Source organism: Colius striatus, chromosome Z (genome assembly GCF_028858725.1).
Source record: "Colius striatus isolate bColStr4 chromosome Z, bColStr4.1.hap1, whole genome shotgun sequence".
Lineage (NCBI taxonomy): Eukaryota > Metazoa > Chordata > Aves > Coliiformes > Coliidae > Colius > Colius striatus.
The window spans coordinates 4377316-4390605 of NC_084790.1; the positions used below are offsets into that span (position 1 = coordinate 4377316).

Here is a 13290-nt window from a genome sequence, read left to right on the forward strand (position 1 = left end):
GCAGCTCTGTTAAATAGGTTTTAGACCATAGTCAAGTCACCATCAACACCTGATATCAGCAACCATCAGCCTAAAGGGGTACAGAAGTGGAAGGTTTTTGCTAAGGCACCTCACGACTGATGGCCTTACAGCATCTCCTTTCTTCTGCTCTTGGACATTAATAGGGTAATACCCATCTTATGAGGACATAGTCAGGATTAATGTTTCTCAAGTACTCTGTGAATGGACCATGCTACAGAAGTGCTAAGTAGTATTAATGTTATCTAATTTTCCAAGGACTGATGAAGCAGCTACAAAAATCCTATTGCAAAGCTGCTCTATAGACATTGAGAAACATGTCAGGAACACGGAGCCCTGTGTGCTTAGCAGGGACTACCATTCATTATGCAACCTCAGAAAGCTGTGCACAATTAAGGGTCCTCCTTGATAAGCAAAACAAAGAAAAAAAAATGGAGCCAGAGAACATCCACCACCCAGAAGCAGCCCGAAAGATCCAGGAAAGCAAGCTGAGGAGCAGTGCAGGCAGCTGCTGTCATTCTACCCTGCTCTGTCTCGTCTTCCCCACGCTGCTCAAGAGAAAAGGATTTTTGCATTCAAGCTGTATTTACATTCAGGTGTATTTACCTTCCCAATATCCAGGGCAAGTGTCAGTAGATTTAGGGTGAATGCACTCGGTCACGAGCCCATCAGAGCACAGGCTGCAGTGACACCCACCTTCACTCCATTCTCCCCACACAAACACCTGTAATTCAGTTGGGGTGGCACAAACAGCTTTGTATTTCCCCTTCTTTAAGGGGCTACAGATTAAGACCAACTCCATACAAATGCCTGCCTGCATGTGAATTGTATTCACCTTTTGTCTGCCCAAGCTGGAACTGGAGAACAGCCATCAGCTGGCATTTAAGCCTGGAAAACACTGTTTTACTACCAGCATTAATTGGCCTGTGTGACCCCTTCAGACAGGGCTTCTGATGCACTCACAGAAACTGCCGGGGAGCAGGAAGGAAAGAGTTTCTGCAGAGGACAGGGTTTCCCACATCCCCATTTCATGGTGTGAGAGCTGATATGCTTAAGAGGGTCCAGCAAATCCTACAGCAGCATCTCCCAGCCCCAAAGCCTTCTCAGTGGCAACAAGATCAGAGACTTACGCATTGCAATACGGCTTCTTCTCGTAGCCCTTGTAGTTTTTCATGTTTAGGGTCATCTTGCAGGTCTCACAGTGGAAACATGCTTTGTGCCAGAACTGGAAACAGAGACAAGAGAATCATTAACACACAAATGTCTTGCAAAACAGGGCCAAGTCCCACTAGAATCACGTGACAAACTTGGTGGCTGCTCCAGCCCAGAGATGTCGGTGATGGCATCCACGAGACCCACAAAACCTAGAGGACAGATGGTGTTCTTACTAATTCAGGACAAGTAAATCCCCCTGACTCTCTCAAGGCACCTCATCTCAACAGGGTAACAACACTTGTGACTTGCATCACAACAGAGTCTTGCTTAACTCCAGACCAGGAATTTATGGTCTCAGTCTAAATACAGGACAGGAAAAGCCTCTTACTCAGAAAGGCTGAATCCAAAGCCCTGCAAGCAGGGAGCCTGACAGAGTTAACAGCTATGGTTTGCAGGCTTCAAAGTTCCCACTTTAGTGGGTTTTTTTGCTGATGCTAGCCAAGAGATAGCCAGAAGTGCAGGTCAGGTAAGGTTGCACAACAGACACCAAGCCAAGGAACTGAAGACAGGGGAAATGTTCTCATGAGAGACAGCTCAAAGTCTTTACCACCAATATCATCCTTTCATCTTCAACTTCAGTGGCTAATCCCAAGCCTCATAAACCCTATACCCCAGAGGGTACAAGATTACCCCAAGCACACCTTGCTGTGTTGTCCCCCCTACTCTCCTCATAGTGGGAGTTGTCACGAGCTATGACCGCTCTTGCCAGGGCTGCAACTAACACAGGGCAGGGCTGAGGAGACAGCAATGGGGAAGAGAAGCTGCTAGCATGACCTTCTGGTGAAGGTAGTTTTGCATCCTCTCCCCCACAGCTCTTTCACCAGCAGCTTCAAGTTGACTGCTGAGGTCAACTGACCACATCTGTACAGCATCCCAGCTCTCCTTTTCACTAGTGAGGCACACAGTGAGGCTCAAGGCTAAAGACATCCTCCCTGAAATTCAGATCATGACCCCACATTATGGGCTGCAATACCTAATGAACTCTGAAGTGTTTTAAGTTGAGAGCTACCCAAAGAGAGTTGGGTAGCCCTCAAGAGTTGAGAGCTTTCCACTTGGCATTTAACTGTCCCGAGTGGCTTTCTATGCTGGAAGGAGCCTGATGGAAACAGCTCAGAGCAGCCACAAAGTCATTTTGCAAAGCTTCTCAACCCCATATAGACCAAGGCTGATGTCCTGACAGTCACCAAGTGAGCAAGCTTCCTGCTTCCTCCAGCAGCCACAGCCACTAGGACTCGAGGGGTTTGGTGTGACTTCCCAGGGACCAGACCAGGCATGGCAGAAAGGAAAGCACACAGGCATGAGCTGAGCTGGAGCACTGCAACAGGGAAAGCACAGCCTGAAGCCGTGTCTTGACTCACTCAAACCTATACCCTTTACTCACTGGAGGTAAGGCAGTTACCTGCCTTAGGGTTGCCCTCCCTCCTCAGCTGACACTCCTCTCCTTCAGTAATATCTTTCCCTGCAATATCAGGGAAAGAACAAGCTAAAAGCCCCAGTAGCACCTTAAAATATCCACCAGATTACAGTCAACAAGCCTGCAGTGTGACACCCAGGACTCAGAGCCAGGCACACATCTAACACACTTTAAGCAAACCCAGAGGGAACAGCTGGCAGCTGTTGCTACGATTTCCAGCCTTGAGCTTTGCCATTTACACCCCTGCAGCTTGGTCTGTGTTCCTGCAAGGAGACAGCAAGAGCTAAGCATAAGCCCTTGTGCCACCTACCCACAGGTACCACACCCCAGTGCACAAACACTGCTAGGCTCTACGAGACTATGACTCAGCCCAGAAGGACAATTTGCCTGGTTTCAGTTGCTCAGAGCAACATATTTGTTCTCTCCCTCTGGTTATACGAGTTCCTCTAGAGCTTGCTGCTAACAGCAAGAGAGGCTTCTTGCTGCAACCACACGCTGCTCTGTACCAAAACCCTCCTGCACAGGGTTATTCCCTCACCTCTCAGCTTTCAGACTCTTTAAAGACAGGCAGATCAACAGCTGAATCCCGAGTTCTTCAGGCTTTGAGAGTTACAGCCACATTGGAGGTAATTAATAGACCTCTCCAAGCTTGTCAGCCATTCATAGCACCGTAATAGCTGTGCATAAATATCAGAGATGCCACTATAATTATGTAGAGATGAGCTGACAGCCAACATGACTTCAGAGCCTCTTCCTCTGAGGAATACCCAGGCTCCTGAGAGCCAAGGAGTATCTGGCAAGGCCAGCTGTCCCCCTGCCTGTGGCAGCCTCCACAATAAGCACAGCAGAAGCGATGCACTCAGGCAGCCTTTACCTCCAAGCCAGAGAGCAGTTAATGTGCATTCTTGCCTCAGTTTGCATTGTTCAGAAGTGTTGCTGTCCTGTGGCTCATACAAAGGACTGAGCAAGCAGCTGAGAGAGCACTAGCCCATTTCTAAGTCTTGCCACCACTTTGTTTTACCACTGACAGCATTAATGTCAGATCCACGAACCCAAACCAGCACTAAGAGGGCCACAACACAGAACTGACACAGGGGAACAGCAATTAAGTAGGCTTCCAGTAATGCTACCGCTCACCCTCCAGCACGGCTGCAGAGAAAGAGGACAAGTTTCAAGCAGGCTCTTAGAGGAGCATTAACGCCTGTGCTTTCCAAGTTGGAAGTGCTCTGAACATCTGGAGGCATTCCCAGGCACAACTGCACATCCCAGCTCACCCCATGTCCCAGCAGGCTGGGCTCTATGAGCAACACACCAGCCACAGCTCAGGCTGGTAGCTCCCAGCAATGGAACCCTTTGAGCAACTGTGCTACTCACACCAGGCTAGATCTGGGGACAGGAGAGGTTGGTGCATCTGTTTGTAGCTCATACTGCAGCCACACAACTCACCTCCACCGAGTGAAGCCATTGCTTCACACCTGGGAGCAAGCATCACTTGAGACTTGAGGGTTTAGAGGACAACATAAGGAGAGACTCCTTCGGCAGAAGGCAAATCCTTGATCAGGTTTAACACGTCATAATGGCTAATTCTAGCTTCTGCTCATTCTAGAAAGAGTCATTTTACAATTAGCTTTACGTGGGTTCAGCAGTTGCAGCTGCAACCACCAAACCCTGCAACAGCCACTTCAGCAGCACAGGAGATGTCACTTCCCCAGCGGAAGCCAGGCACATCACCCAGCACCTTATCTGGAGGCATGGGGGGAAGGGAACAACACCCATTTCCCCAAACCCCAGCAGGACATTTGCCTTTCACAAAGTGAAAGATGTGAAAAGTCAAGAGACTGAATTAGAAGGCTGAGTTTGACCCCAGCCTGAGCTGTCAGCGGGGCAGTTTCAGTCTCACTTCTCCAGCCCCTGCCCTGCGTTTTGTTAGGCCTGACAAAGCAGCAAGCTTCTCCTCCTCTGCTGTAGATCTCAGAAGGAAAGTCTTTTTCCCTCCTGAAAGCTTATAAAGGCAGCTACACACGCACACTCCTCCTCCCAGGAGCCCTTCATCATTGCTGCCTGTGCTTCACCTTATGCAAACAACACCAGAGCTGCCCTTTCGACTTTGCTCCAGGTAGAGCAAAATCAAGAGGACAGCCACTCTTAACAACATCCTGCTTATCTCATGGGAAGTGGTCAGGCTCTCCCAGCCAGAAACCTCAGGAAAAAACGAACAGAGGGGGAGTTAGCAGTGGGCAGCTGTGTGCTCTGGGGCATGCTCTCTTACAAGGCTGAGCATGCAATGGTTTTTAGCGAGAGAAAACTAGTAAGACCCCTAGAAACACAAGGTGATGACTGCAGCCTCCTGCCTGCTCTCAAACAGACAGAATACGTGGTCTTAGCATGCACATCAGTTGTGCCCTCACAGCAACACACGACTGCCAGTCCAGAAGTAGCTCAAGACCCACAGGCTGTCTGCACAGGAGGAAGGAATGGGTCATCCCCTCTCTTCCCTTCCAATTATCTGTAATTTGGATACCCTGCAGCTACCGGAGGGCAGCACAGGCACTAGGAGACAGAGCCACTTCACTGCTCCGACCCAGCAAGACAGTCCCTGGGACACAGGGCTGATAGTTCAGCTCCAAGTCATTCCCAGCTTAAGGAAGAAACATCATCTGTTAAAAATGCAAACAACAGGGTCTGTTGAAGCTCAGGAATGCCGCTGCCGAGATCCAGCCATTCTTCAAGTTACTTTTTTTAGTCCCTAAACTGGTCGTCCCGCAAGTCTGGAAGGGGGTGGGGGGTGGGGGTGGAGGGGAGAGCGGGTCTGGTCTCCAGGAGAGGTTGGTTCAGAGACAAATCCCACGGGAGCCGGGCAGCACAGGGGATGGGGACACCACCACGGTGGCCCTTCCTGCCATTTGATGCGAGAAATACTCGAAGAGAGACCCTCAAAGCCCTCACACGCTACAGGAAGGCTAAGCACAAGCTATAAAGATGGAATTCTGGAACAGAGAAGTATCAATTGGGATGGAAGACTACAAAAAGAAAAAAAAAGAGCTCGGCTAATGCAAACCAGATGAGGCTCCCGGCTCCGGGGGAAGCGTTAACTGTTGCTTTCCATTGCCCCCCGCGGGTGCCCAGCTGCAGCTTCCCGCGACGCTGCCTCTGCTGCTGCTTTTTCAGCAAATACGAGGAAAAAGAATCCCTTATTTTAAGGAAAAAGCCCCCCATTCCAGTACGCGGAGCTGCCACCTCCAGTCCCCTGGGCTAAGGGGACAGCGGGGTCCTGCCCCCCACCCAGCACCCTGAGCAACACGGAGATACCCCACAGAGACGGGAGAAAAGGAAGAGGCATCCCATCCAGGAGCAGCCCCCCAACGAGAGACCTCACAAATCCTTCCCACGGGGGGGGGGGGGGGAACCCCCGCCACGGACGCACCCCTCACCTTATCCAGGCAGTTCACCTTCTCGGTGGGGTACACGATCTTGCCGCAGCGAGCACAGTTCGGGTTCATGGTGAACAATTTTGGAAGCGGGCTTTTAAAAGAAAAAAAAACCCCAAAAAGCTCACGCTCAGCTCCCACTCGCCGCTACGACACCACCACCACCGCTGCTGCTGCTTCTTCTTCTTCTGGGCCTCCGCCCGCGCCGCCGCGACCCTAAATAGGCGGAGAGGAATGGGGGGGGGGTGCGGGAGGGAGGAGGGGGGGGAATGGGAGGAGCGCCGGGGGCGCGCGCGGGGGTGGAGCGGCCGCCCCACGCGCGCGTGCACGCACACGTACACCCTCCCCTCCCCCCCCCCCAAAACACAACCCCACCACCAACTCCCCCTCCCCACCTCCCCCAACACATCCCCCCACCTCCCAGCTCCCCCTCCCTCCCCAACACACCCCCCCCTCCCCTTTCCCCCTCTCGCGATTGCCACGAGGGTTTTCCGCTTCGCGCGCAGCCAACGCTCCACGTTTGAGGAGGGATGGGGGGGATGGGGGATGAGGAGGAGGATGGGGGGGGGTGAGGGGGGGGTGGCTGCGCACGCGTGGGGTCACCCTTAGGAAACGCGCGGCCCGCGTGGCCAGCCGTGGGGGGGGTATAGCTCAGTGGTAGAGCATTTGACTGCAGATCAAGAGGTCCCCGGTTCAAATCCGGGTGCCCCCTATCCACGCCCGCGGTTTTCCGCGTGTTTTCGCTTTTACCCTCTTCTTTTCTTCCTCCGCCCGCGTGTGATTTCGCCCGCAGCCGTTGCAAGCGAGGCGGGCAGGGGCAGACAACCCGCGTAGGGGTGAAGATGCAGCAGAGGGGGGGTTTATTGCGCAGGGATGACGGCGTTCCCACGGTGGGTGGGCGGCGTCCGCTCGGGTTATTCTGTTCTAAAAGCATCATTAAGCATGTTGACTAATTTTTTTGGCGTCGGCAGGTAATGACGCCTCAAGCACCGCTCCGGGGACGTGCGACGGGAGAAAAGGGAGGGTTGAAGCGGGAGGAAACCCGCTCACGCGTGACGCTGAAGTAAGGCGCGGCTGGACCACGTAGCGTGGACTGGGGGTATAGCTCAGTGGTAGAGCATTTGACTGCAGATCAAGAGGTCCCCGGTTCAAATCCGGGTGCCCCCTCTTTTTGTTCCTCTTCGAGCTTTGTCTCTTTTTTTTCTCTTCTTCCATTCATCGCCCCTTCCCCTAAACCAAAAAAGCCGAAAAAGTGTGTTTTCGCCCCAAAATTGTTCCTGGTGGGGGGCGACGTAAAAGGCTCCCTCGTAACGCGGCCCTGCCGGCCCCTCCCGCTGCCTCAAGGGGGCGCCACGTCCGGGCAGAGCGACGGCGTATCCCAGCGTGCCCCGCGTGCCTCCTTCTCTTCCGGCGCCAAGATGTCGAAGCGAGGTGAGGCGGCTGCTGGGATCCGGCGGCATCAGGCTCCATCCGGCGTCCCGCGGCGTTCCGGCGCCAAGGGAGTACGGGCCGCTGCTCGGATGGGGTCTGGCGGAGCTGGGGCTCGGGGAGCGGTGTCCCACCGCAGCGTCTCACTCGCGGGAGGCCCATGCAGGGCCCGGCGGCCCCAGCTCCTTCGTGCCCCGTCGCTGGGGTATTAATCCTCTTCTCGACCCGCAGGACGCGGTGGTTCCTCCGGTGCCAAGTTCCGCATCTCCCTCGGTCTGCCGGTGGGAGCTGTGATCAACTGCGCGGACAACACAGGTGAGCTGCGGAGGGGCCGCCGCTGCTCTGCGAGCTGGGCCGCGCTGCTGCTCTGCGAGCTGGGCCGCCGCTGCTGCTGCTCTGCGAGCTGGGCCGCGCCTCGTGTCGCCGAGGACGAGAGCGAGCGGCGGGATGAGTTTGTGAACGCCGCTTTTCCTTCTGAAAAGCTCTTGTTGGGTCTGTTCTCGTGGCTCAGTGAGATGTCGTGGAAGGAGATAGCAATGGGTATCACCTCTGGGTGAAGCGGCAGCCTGTGCTGTTTGCCTCAATCGGTGGTTTGACAGGGGAATCACAGAGTCACACAGAATGGCAGGGGCTGGAAGGGCCCTCCAGAGCTCATCCAGCCCCATCCCCTGCGAAAGCAGATTCCCCTCCATTAGGGGGCACAGGAACGTGTCCAGGTGGGTTTGGAAACCCCCCAAGGAACCACCACACTCTCCCTGGGCAGCCTGGGCCAGGGCTGCCTCATCTCAGCACCAAAGACCTTTTCCCTTGTGTTTAGGTTCCCTCAGCCTGTGCCCATTACCCCTGTCTAAGAAGCATCTGCCCAGCCAGCCCAGTTAATGCTGTGCTTCTCTTTGCAGGCGCCAAGAACCTGTACATCATCTCTGTGAAGGGCATCAAGGGGCGCCTGAACAGGCTGCCAGCAGCTGGCGTGGGTGACATGGTGATGGCTACTGTCAAGAAGGGCAAGCCAGAGCTGAGGAAGAAGGGTGAGTGTGGGGAGCAGCGACGAGTCCCACTGCACCTAGGGGCAGCTCTTGGGAGCCTGTAGCATCCCTCCTTGAAGGGACAGGCCAAGGAGGGCACGATGCCTCCCTCAAACTGACGCAGAAGGTGGGCAACAAATCTCCAGAGCCTCACGTTCCCCCTTCAAAAAAGCACTTGTTGGGTCTGTGCACAGTGACTCAGTGAGTTGTCGTGGAAGGGCAGAGCAAAGGCATCACTTTTGGGTGAAGTGGCAGCCTGTGCTGTTTATTTCAATCAGTGATGTGACATCCTGGAGGGGAAGGAAAGAGTTCTTTCTGAATGTTGCCTGTTGATTGATGGTGTGTTGACAAATAACGGTGTAGATACAACTGTAAGCAGCACACAGTCAGATTTAAGTGTACTGTTGACAGCTTCTGTTTGTGAAGCACTGCAAATGTGACAGAATCGTGGAATCCTATTTGGTGGGAAGGGCCCTCAAGAGCTCCTCCAGCCCAACTCCCTGCTAAAGTAGATTTAGCAAGGGGGCACAGGAATGTGTCCAGATGGGTTTGGAAACCTCCAGAGGAGGAGCCTCCACACCCTCCCTGGGCAGCCTGGGCCAGGGCTCCCTCACCTCAACACCAAAGGAGGTTTTTCTTATGTTTAAGTGGAACTTCTGTGTTCCATCTTGTGCCCATTACCCCTTGTCACTGGCCACCACAGAGAAAAAGTGTCACCTCATCCTCCTGACATCCACCCTTTAGGTACTTGCAAGTGTTAATGAGGTGTTCTCCAGGCTGAACAGCCCCAGGTCCCACAACCTTTCCTCATAAGGAAGATGCTCCAGTCCCCTGATCATCTTGATGGCCCTGTGCTGGACTCTCTCCAGCAGTTCCCTGTCCCTTTTGAGCTGGGGAGCCCCGAACTGGACACAGGACTCCAGATGAGGCTTTCGCAGAGCAGAGGGGTAGCAGAAGCTCCCTCACCCTGCTGCCCACACTCTCTCGATGCCCCCAGGCTGCTATTGGCTTCTTGCCCACAAGGGCACGGTACTGGCTCATGGTCAGTTTATTATCAACCAGCACACCCAGGTCTCTGTCCTGGAGCTGCTCTCCAGCAGGTCACCCCCAGCCTGTCCTGGTGCAGGGGGTTGTTCCTCCCCTGATGCAGGACTCTGCACTTGCCCTTGTTGAACCTCATGAGGTTTCTTTCTGTCTAAATCTCCAGCCAGTTGAGATCCCACTGAATGGCAGCACAGCCCGTGGTGAATCAGCCAGTCCTCCCAGTTTGGTGCCATCAGGGCACTTGCTGAGGATCACTGTGTCCCCTCATCCAGGTGGTTGATAAAGACATTCGAACAAGACTTGCCCCAGAACCCATCCCTGTGCAACTCCACTGGCCACAGTCCTCCAACTCCATTCTGTGCCATTGATCACCAGCCTCTGGGCTCTGTCATTGAACCAACCCTTGATCCACCTCACCTCCATTCATCCCAGCCACACTGCCTGAGCATTCTGGTGAGGATGTTGTGGGAGACAGTGTCAAAAGCCTTGCTGAAGTCAAGGCAGATGCCATCCACCGCTCTCCCCTTGTCTAACCAGCTGGTTATGCACTCACACAAAACAACCCAACCCCAAATCCATGCACATGCTGTAGCAGGGTGTCTGGGTGCCTGTGACTGGGTTTGTGCAGTATGGGACGTTGGTGGTCCTGAGGCACTCGTTTCTCCTTGCAGTGCACCCAGCAGTGGTCATTCGGCAGCGGAAATCCTACCGGAGAAAAGACGGGGTGTTCCTCTATTTTGAAGACAACGCAGGAGTGATAGTGAATAATAAAGGTGAAATGAAAGGTATGGACAAGACTCTTGGGCTGGGCCTAAGCAGGGATGCAGAGAGGGGGGTGGCATGTTGGCACAGGGCTGGCTCTGCTGGGCAGAAGGGCACAGGTTCCTCTTACTGAGCCAGCGCTGGTGTGAAACGCTGCACTGAGCCATCTCTGCACCTATGTGGGCCTCATATTCTGTGCTCTCCACCAGGCTCTGCAATCACAGGCCCTGTGGCAAAGGAGTGTGCAGACCTGTGGCCCAGGATAGCTTCCAATGCAGGGAGCATCGCCTGAACGTGACCATCTCCACAGACATTAAAATAAAAGCCCTTGTACCAAACACGTGTCGTCTTTTTTGCCAAGGTGCCTTCCCCTGTGAGCAGGATGGTGTTAAAACAAGGGAGATAGTTCTGGGAAATAGAAGCCCAGATGTGAGGGTTTGGAAGGGCTTCCAGAGCTCATCCAGCCCAACCCCCTGCTACAGCAGGTTCCCCTCAATCAGGGGGCACAGGAACATGTCCAGTTGGGATTGGAAACCTCCCGAGAAGGAGCCTTCACACCCTCCCTGGGCAGCCTGGGCCTGGGCTCCCTCATCAACACCAAAGGACTTTCTCCTTGAGTTCCAGTGGAACTTCCAGTGTTCCAGCTTGTGCCCATTACCCCTTGTCACTGGCTCCTGCAGAGAAAAAGTGTCACCTCATCCTCCTGACATCCACCCTTAAAGTACTTTTAAGTGTTAATGAGGCCTTCTCCAGACTAAACAGCCCCAAGTCCCCGCAGCCTTTCCTCATAAGGAAGGTGTTTCAATCCCCTGATCATCTCGGTGGACCTGTGCTGGCCTCTCCAGCAGTTCCCTGTCCCTCTTGAGCTGGGGAGTCCAGAACACAGGACTCCAGATGAGGCCTTGCCAGGGCAGACCAGAGGGGGAGCAGAATCTCCCTCAACCTGGTGCCCACACGATCCCAGAATGCCAAAGTAAAACCTTTTCATGAAACTCTGTGTGGGTGTGTACTTTGGCAGGAAAATGGGATTTAGAGGTTTAATATACAGTGATAACTGAAATTTTTCAGGCAGGTTCCTATATTATCAATATCTGAAATGAGGTTGCACTGGAATGACTTAACAGTGACTGAATTGATGCAGTTTCTGTGTGCTTAGGGAGAAACTGGGAGGTGTCTGTAAAAGCCATTTCCAAGCAGCTTTCACACACGATCTCTTGAAATTGTAGGTCTGCAATTTTGTTACAGAATGGGCAATTTAACTGCTTGGAGATCGTGGTCTGATTCTACTGGGAAGGGAGAATACTGCCTGTAATGGATCTGAAACCCTGAGCTGCAGAGTGAACTCCAAGAATGTTCTTAGACCTTGCTGAGGATGTGAAGGAGACATTGAGCACACTGCTGCTGTCTGAAGCACGTGCTGTGAGACCTTTATCAGTGGTGAAACACACCCTGAGATCCTGGATTGCTGATTGCAAGTAGGAGTGCCCTGAGCTCTCAAGGCACAGCAAAGCAAAAGCTCCTCTGCTGTGTGAAGTCACTTGGGTTTCTCCTGGTGTTCCTCTGGCTGAAGTACAGATTTGGATGTGAACTGCAGGTCACATCAGCTCGTTTCTGGGCTCTCCTGAGCAAGAGCTGCTGGAGGGAGGGACTGTGCAGTTGAGCTGGTAGGTGAGAACAGGGCAGACTTTGTCCTGGATGTGGGGGCCTTGGTGCCCAGTAAGGCCCAGCTGTGGAGGGCAGTGAGGCAGCTCATGAGTGCTGCTCCCAGGAGTGGCTGCAGCTCCACCCAAAGGCAGCTCTTGGTGTGGTTGGGTTTCCTTTCCTCTGCCCCAGCAAAAAGCTGTGCTCACAGCCCCACTGTTCCGTTTTCACAGAGATTTCTGATGCTTTTGTGCTGTTGCTGATGTTTTCAGTGCAGACGATACAGTGGAGGAAAGACAGAAGGGAGCAAAGCCTCAGAGATTCTGTTGCACAGATAGGAAATGATGGACAAGAGCAACAGGGACCTGCAGTGGTTTGTAAAGTGGTGTTTTCAAATAGCTGCTTGGCCTCACCAACAGGGATCCATAAAATGCTGCAGCATAAAGATGTTTTCTAAGACATTCCCACTGGATAACCGGGAGCTGTGCATGGGCAGCAGCAAGAGAGCAGGAACATGGAAAAGGATACATTCTATTTTCTTGTCTGGGATGGGGTGTTTTAGAGAAAGGGGCTGGGTCTTGTTTAGCTTGGCCCCCAGGAGCCAGGCTGTGAGTGTGGGGAGAGGCCAGAGGGGTGTAGGGTGTGCAGGGGGCAATGTGAGGGCTGTGGTGGCAGAGGCAGTGCTGCAGGTGCTCTGAGCACAGGCCAGGGGATGGGGTAGAGTTGCCTGTGGATGCCCACAAAGAGCCAACCCTGGCCCTGCTGGGCAGGGGCAGAGCTCAGGTGGGGGCAGAGCATGGGAGTGCTGATCAGGAGTTCCCCACTTCCAGCCCAGGTGCCCCCCAGGATGCAATGTGAAGCAGCATTTGGGAGCTTTTCTCCCTGCCAGACCAAGCAGGAAGGGCAGCTCAGGTTCCTGTCCTAGGAATTGTCTTTTGCCATGGCAGTGAGAGGCAGAACAACATGCATGAGATGGGAGGAATGTGTAAGGCTGTGAGGCAGCTGTGTGGAGGCAGAGGCAAGCAGGAGAGAAGTGGGATGGGGAGCAGAGGAGTGTGGAGAGGAGCTGGGTGAAGGTGTGTGTGAGGTGCAGTAGAGAGGCCGTGTGCATGTGGTGTGGTGGGTTCTGTGCTGGAGTGCTTTGGGGCTGCCCCAGAGCAGCGTGTCCCTTTGTGCAGCAGGATGCAATTGCTGAGGTACAGAGAGGTGCCAGATGGGGCAAGGCCAGGCTGTACCTGTTGTTGATTTGGTGAGCAGTAGGGTGAGTGTGCAGGGGGTATAGCTCAGTGGTAGAGCATTTGACTGCAGATCAAGA

At 53.7% G+C, this 13290-nt stretch overlaps 2 protein-coding genes and 3 non-coding genes across 5 annotated transcripts in view; 4 read left to right on the plus strand and 1 right to left on the minus strand.

The window, feature by feature from the left end:
* LASP1 (LIM and SH3 protein 1) overlaps positions 1–6282 on the minus strand; it is a 33140-nt gene extending 26858 nt beyond the window's left edge. Inside the window, exons 1-2 of the mRNA XM_062019023.1 lie at positions 6079–6282; positions 1149–1243 (exon numbers count right to left, since the gene is read on the minus strand). Coding sequence (XP_061875007.1) covers positions 1149–1243; positions 6079–6147 — 164 coding nt within the window. The 5' untranslated portion in view covers positions 6148–6282. The remainder of the gene's footprint in view (positions 1–1148; positions 1244–6078) is intronic.
* A 433-nt stretch (positions 6283–6715) lies between these two features.
* On the plus strand, positions 6716–6787 carry TRNAC-GCA (transfer RNA cysteine (anticodon GCA)). The gene has a single exon. It is a non-coding gene; the product is annotated as a tRNA-Cys (tRNA).
* Positions 6788–7170: 383 nt separating this feature from the next.
* Positions 7171–7242, plus strand: TRNAC-GCA (transfer RNA cysteine (anticodon GCA)). Its single transcript has one exon. It is a non-coding gene; the product is annotated as a tRNA-Cys (tRNA).
* A 211-nt stretch (positions 7243–7453) lies between these two features.
* On the plus strand, positions 7454–10672 carry RPL23 (ribosomal protein L23). The gene is made up of 5 exons (XM_062018102.1): positions 7454–7506; positions 7735–7818; positions 8403–8531; positions 10244–10357; positions 10544–10672. Exons 1-5 carry the CDS (start codon positions 7494–7496, stop codon positions 10624–10626), a joined length of 423 nt encoding a protein of 140 aa, XP_061874086.1. The 5' UTR covers positions 7454–7493; the 3' UTR covers positions 10627–10672.
* LOC133628984 (small nucleolar RNA SNORA21) lies at positions 8687–8819 on the plus strand. Its single transcript, XR_009820944.1, has one exon. It is a non-coding gene; the product is annotated as a small nucleolar RNA SNORA21 (small nucleolar RNA).
* Positions 10673–13290: the final 2618 nt, after the last annotated feature.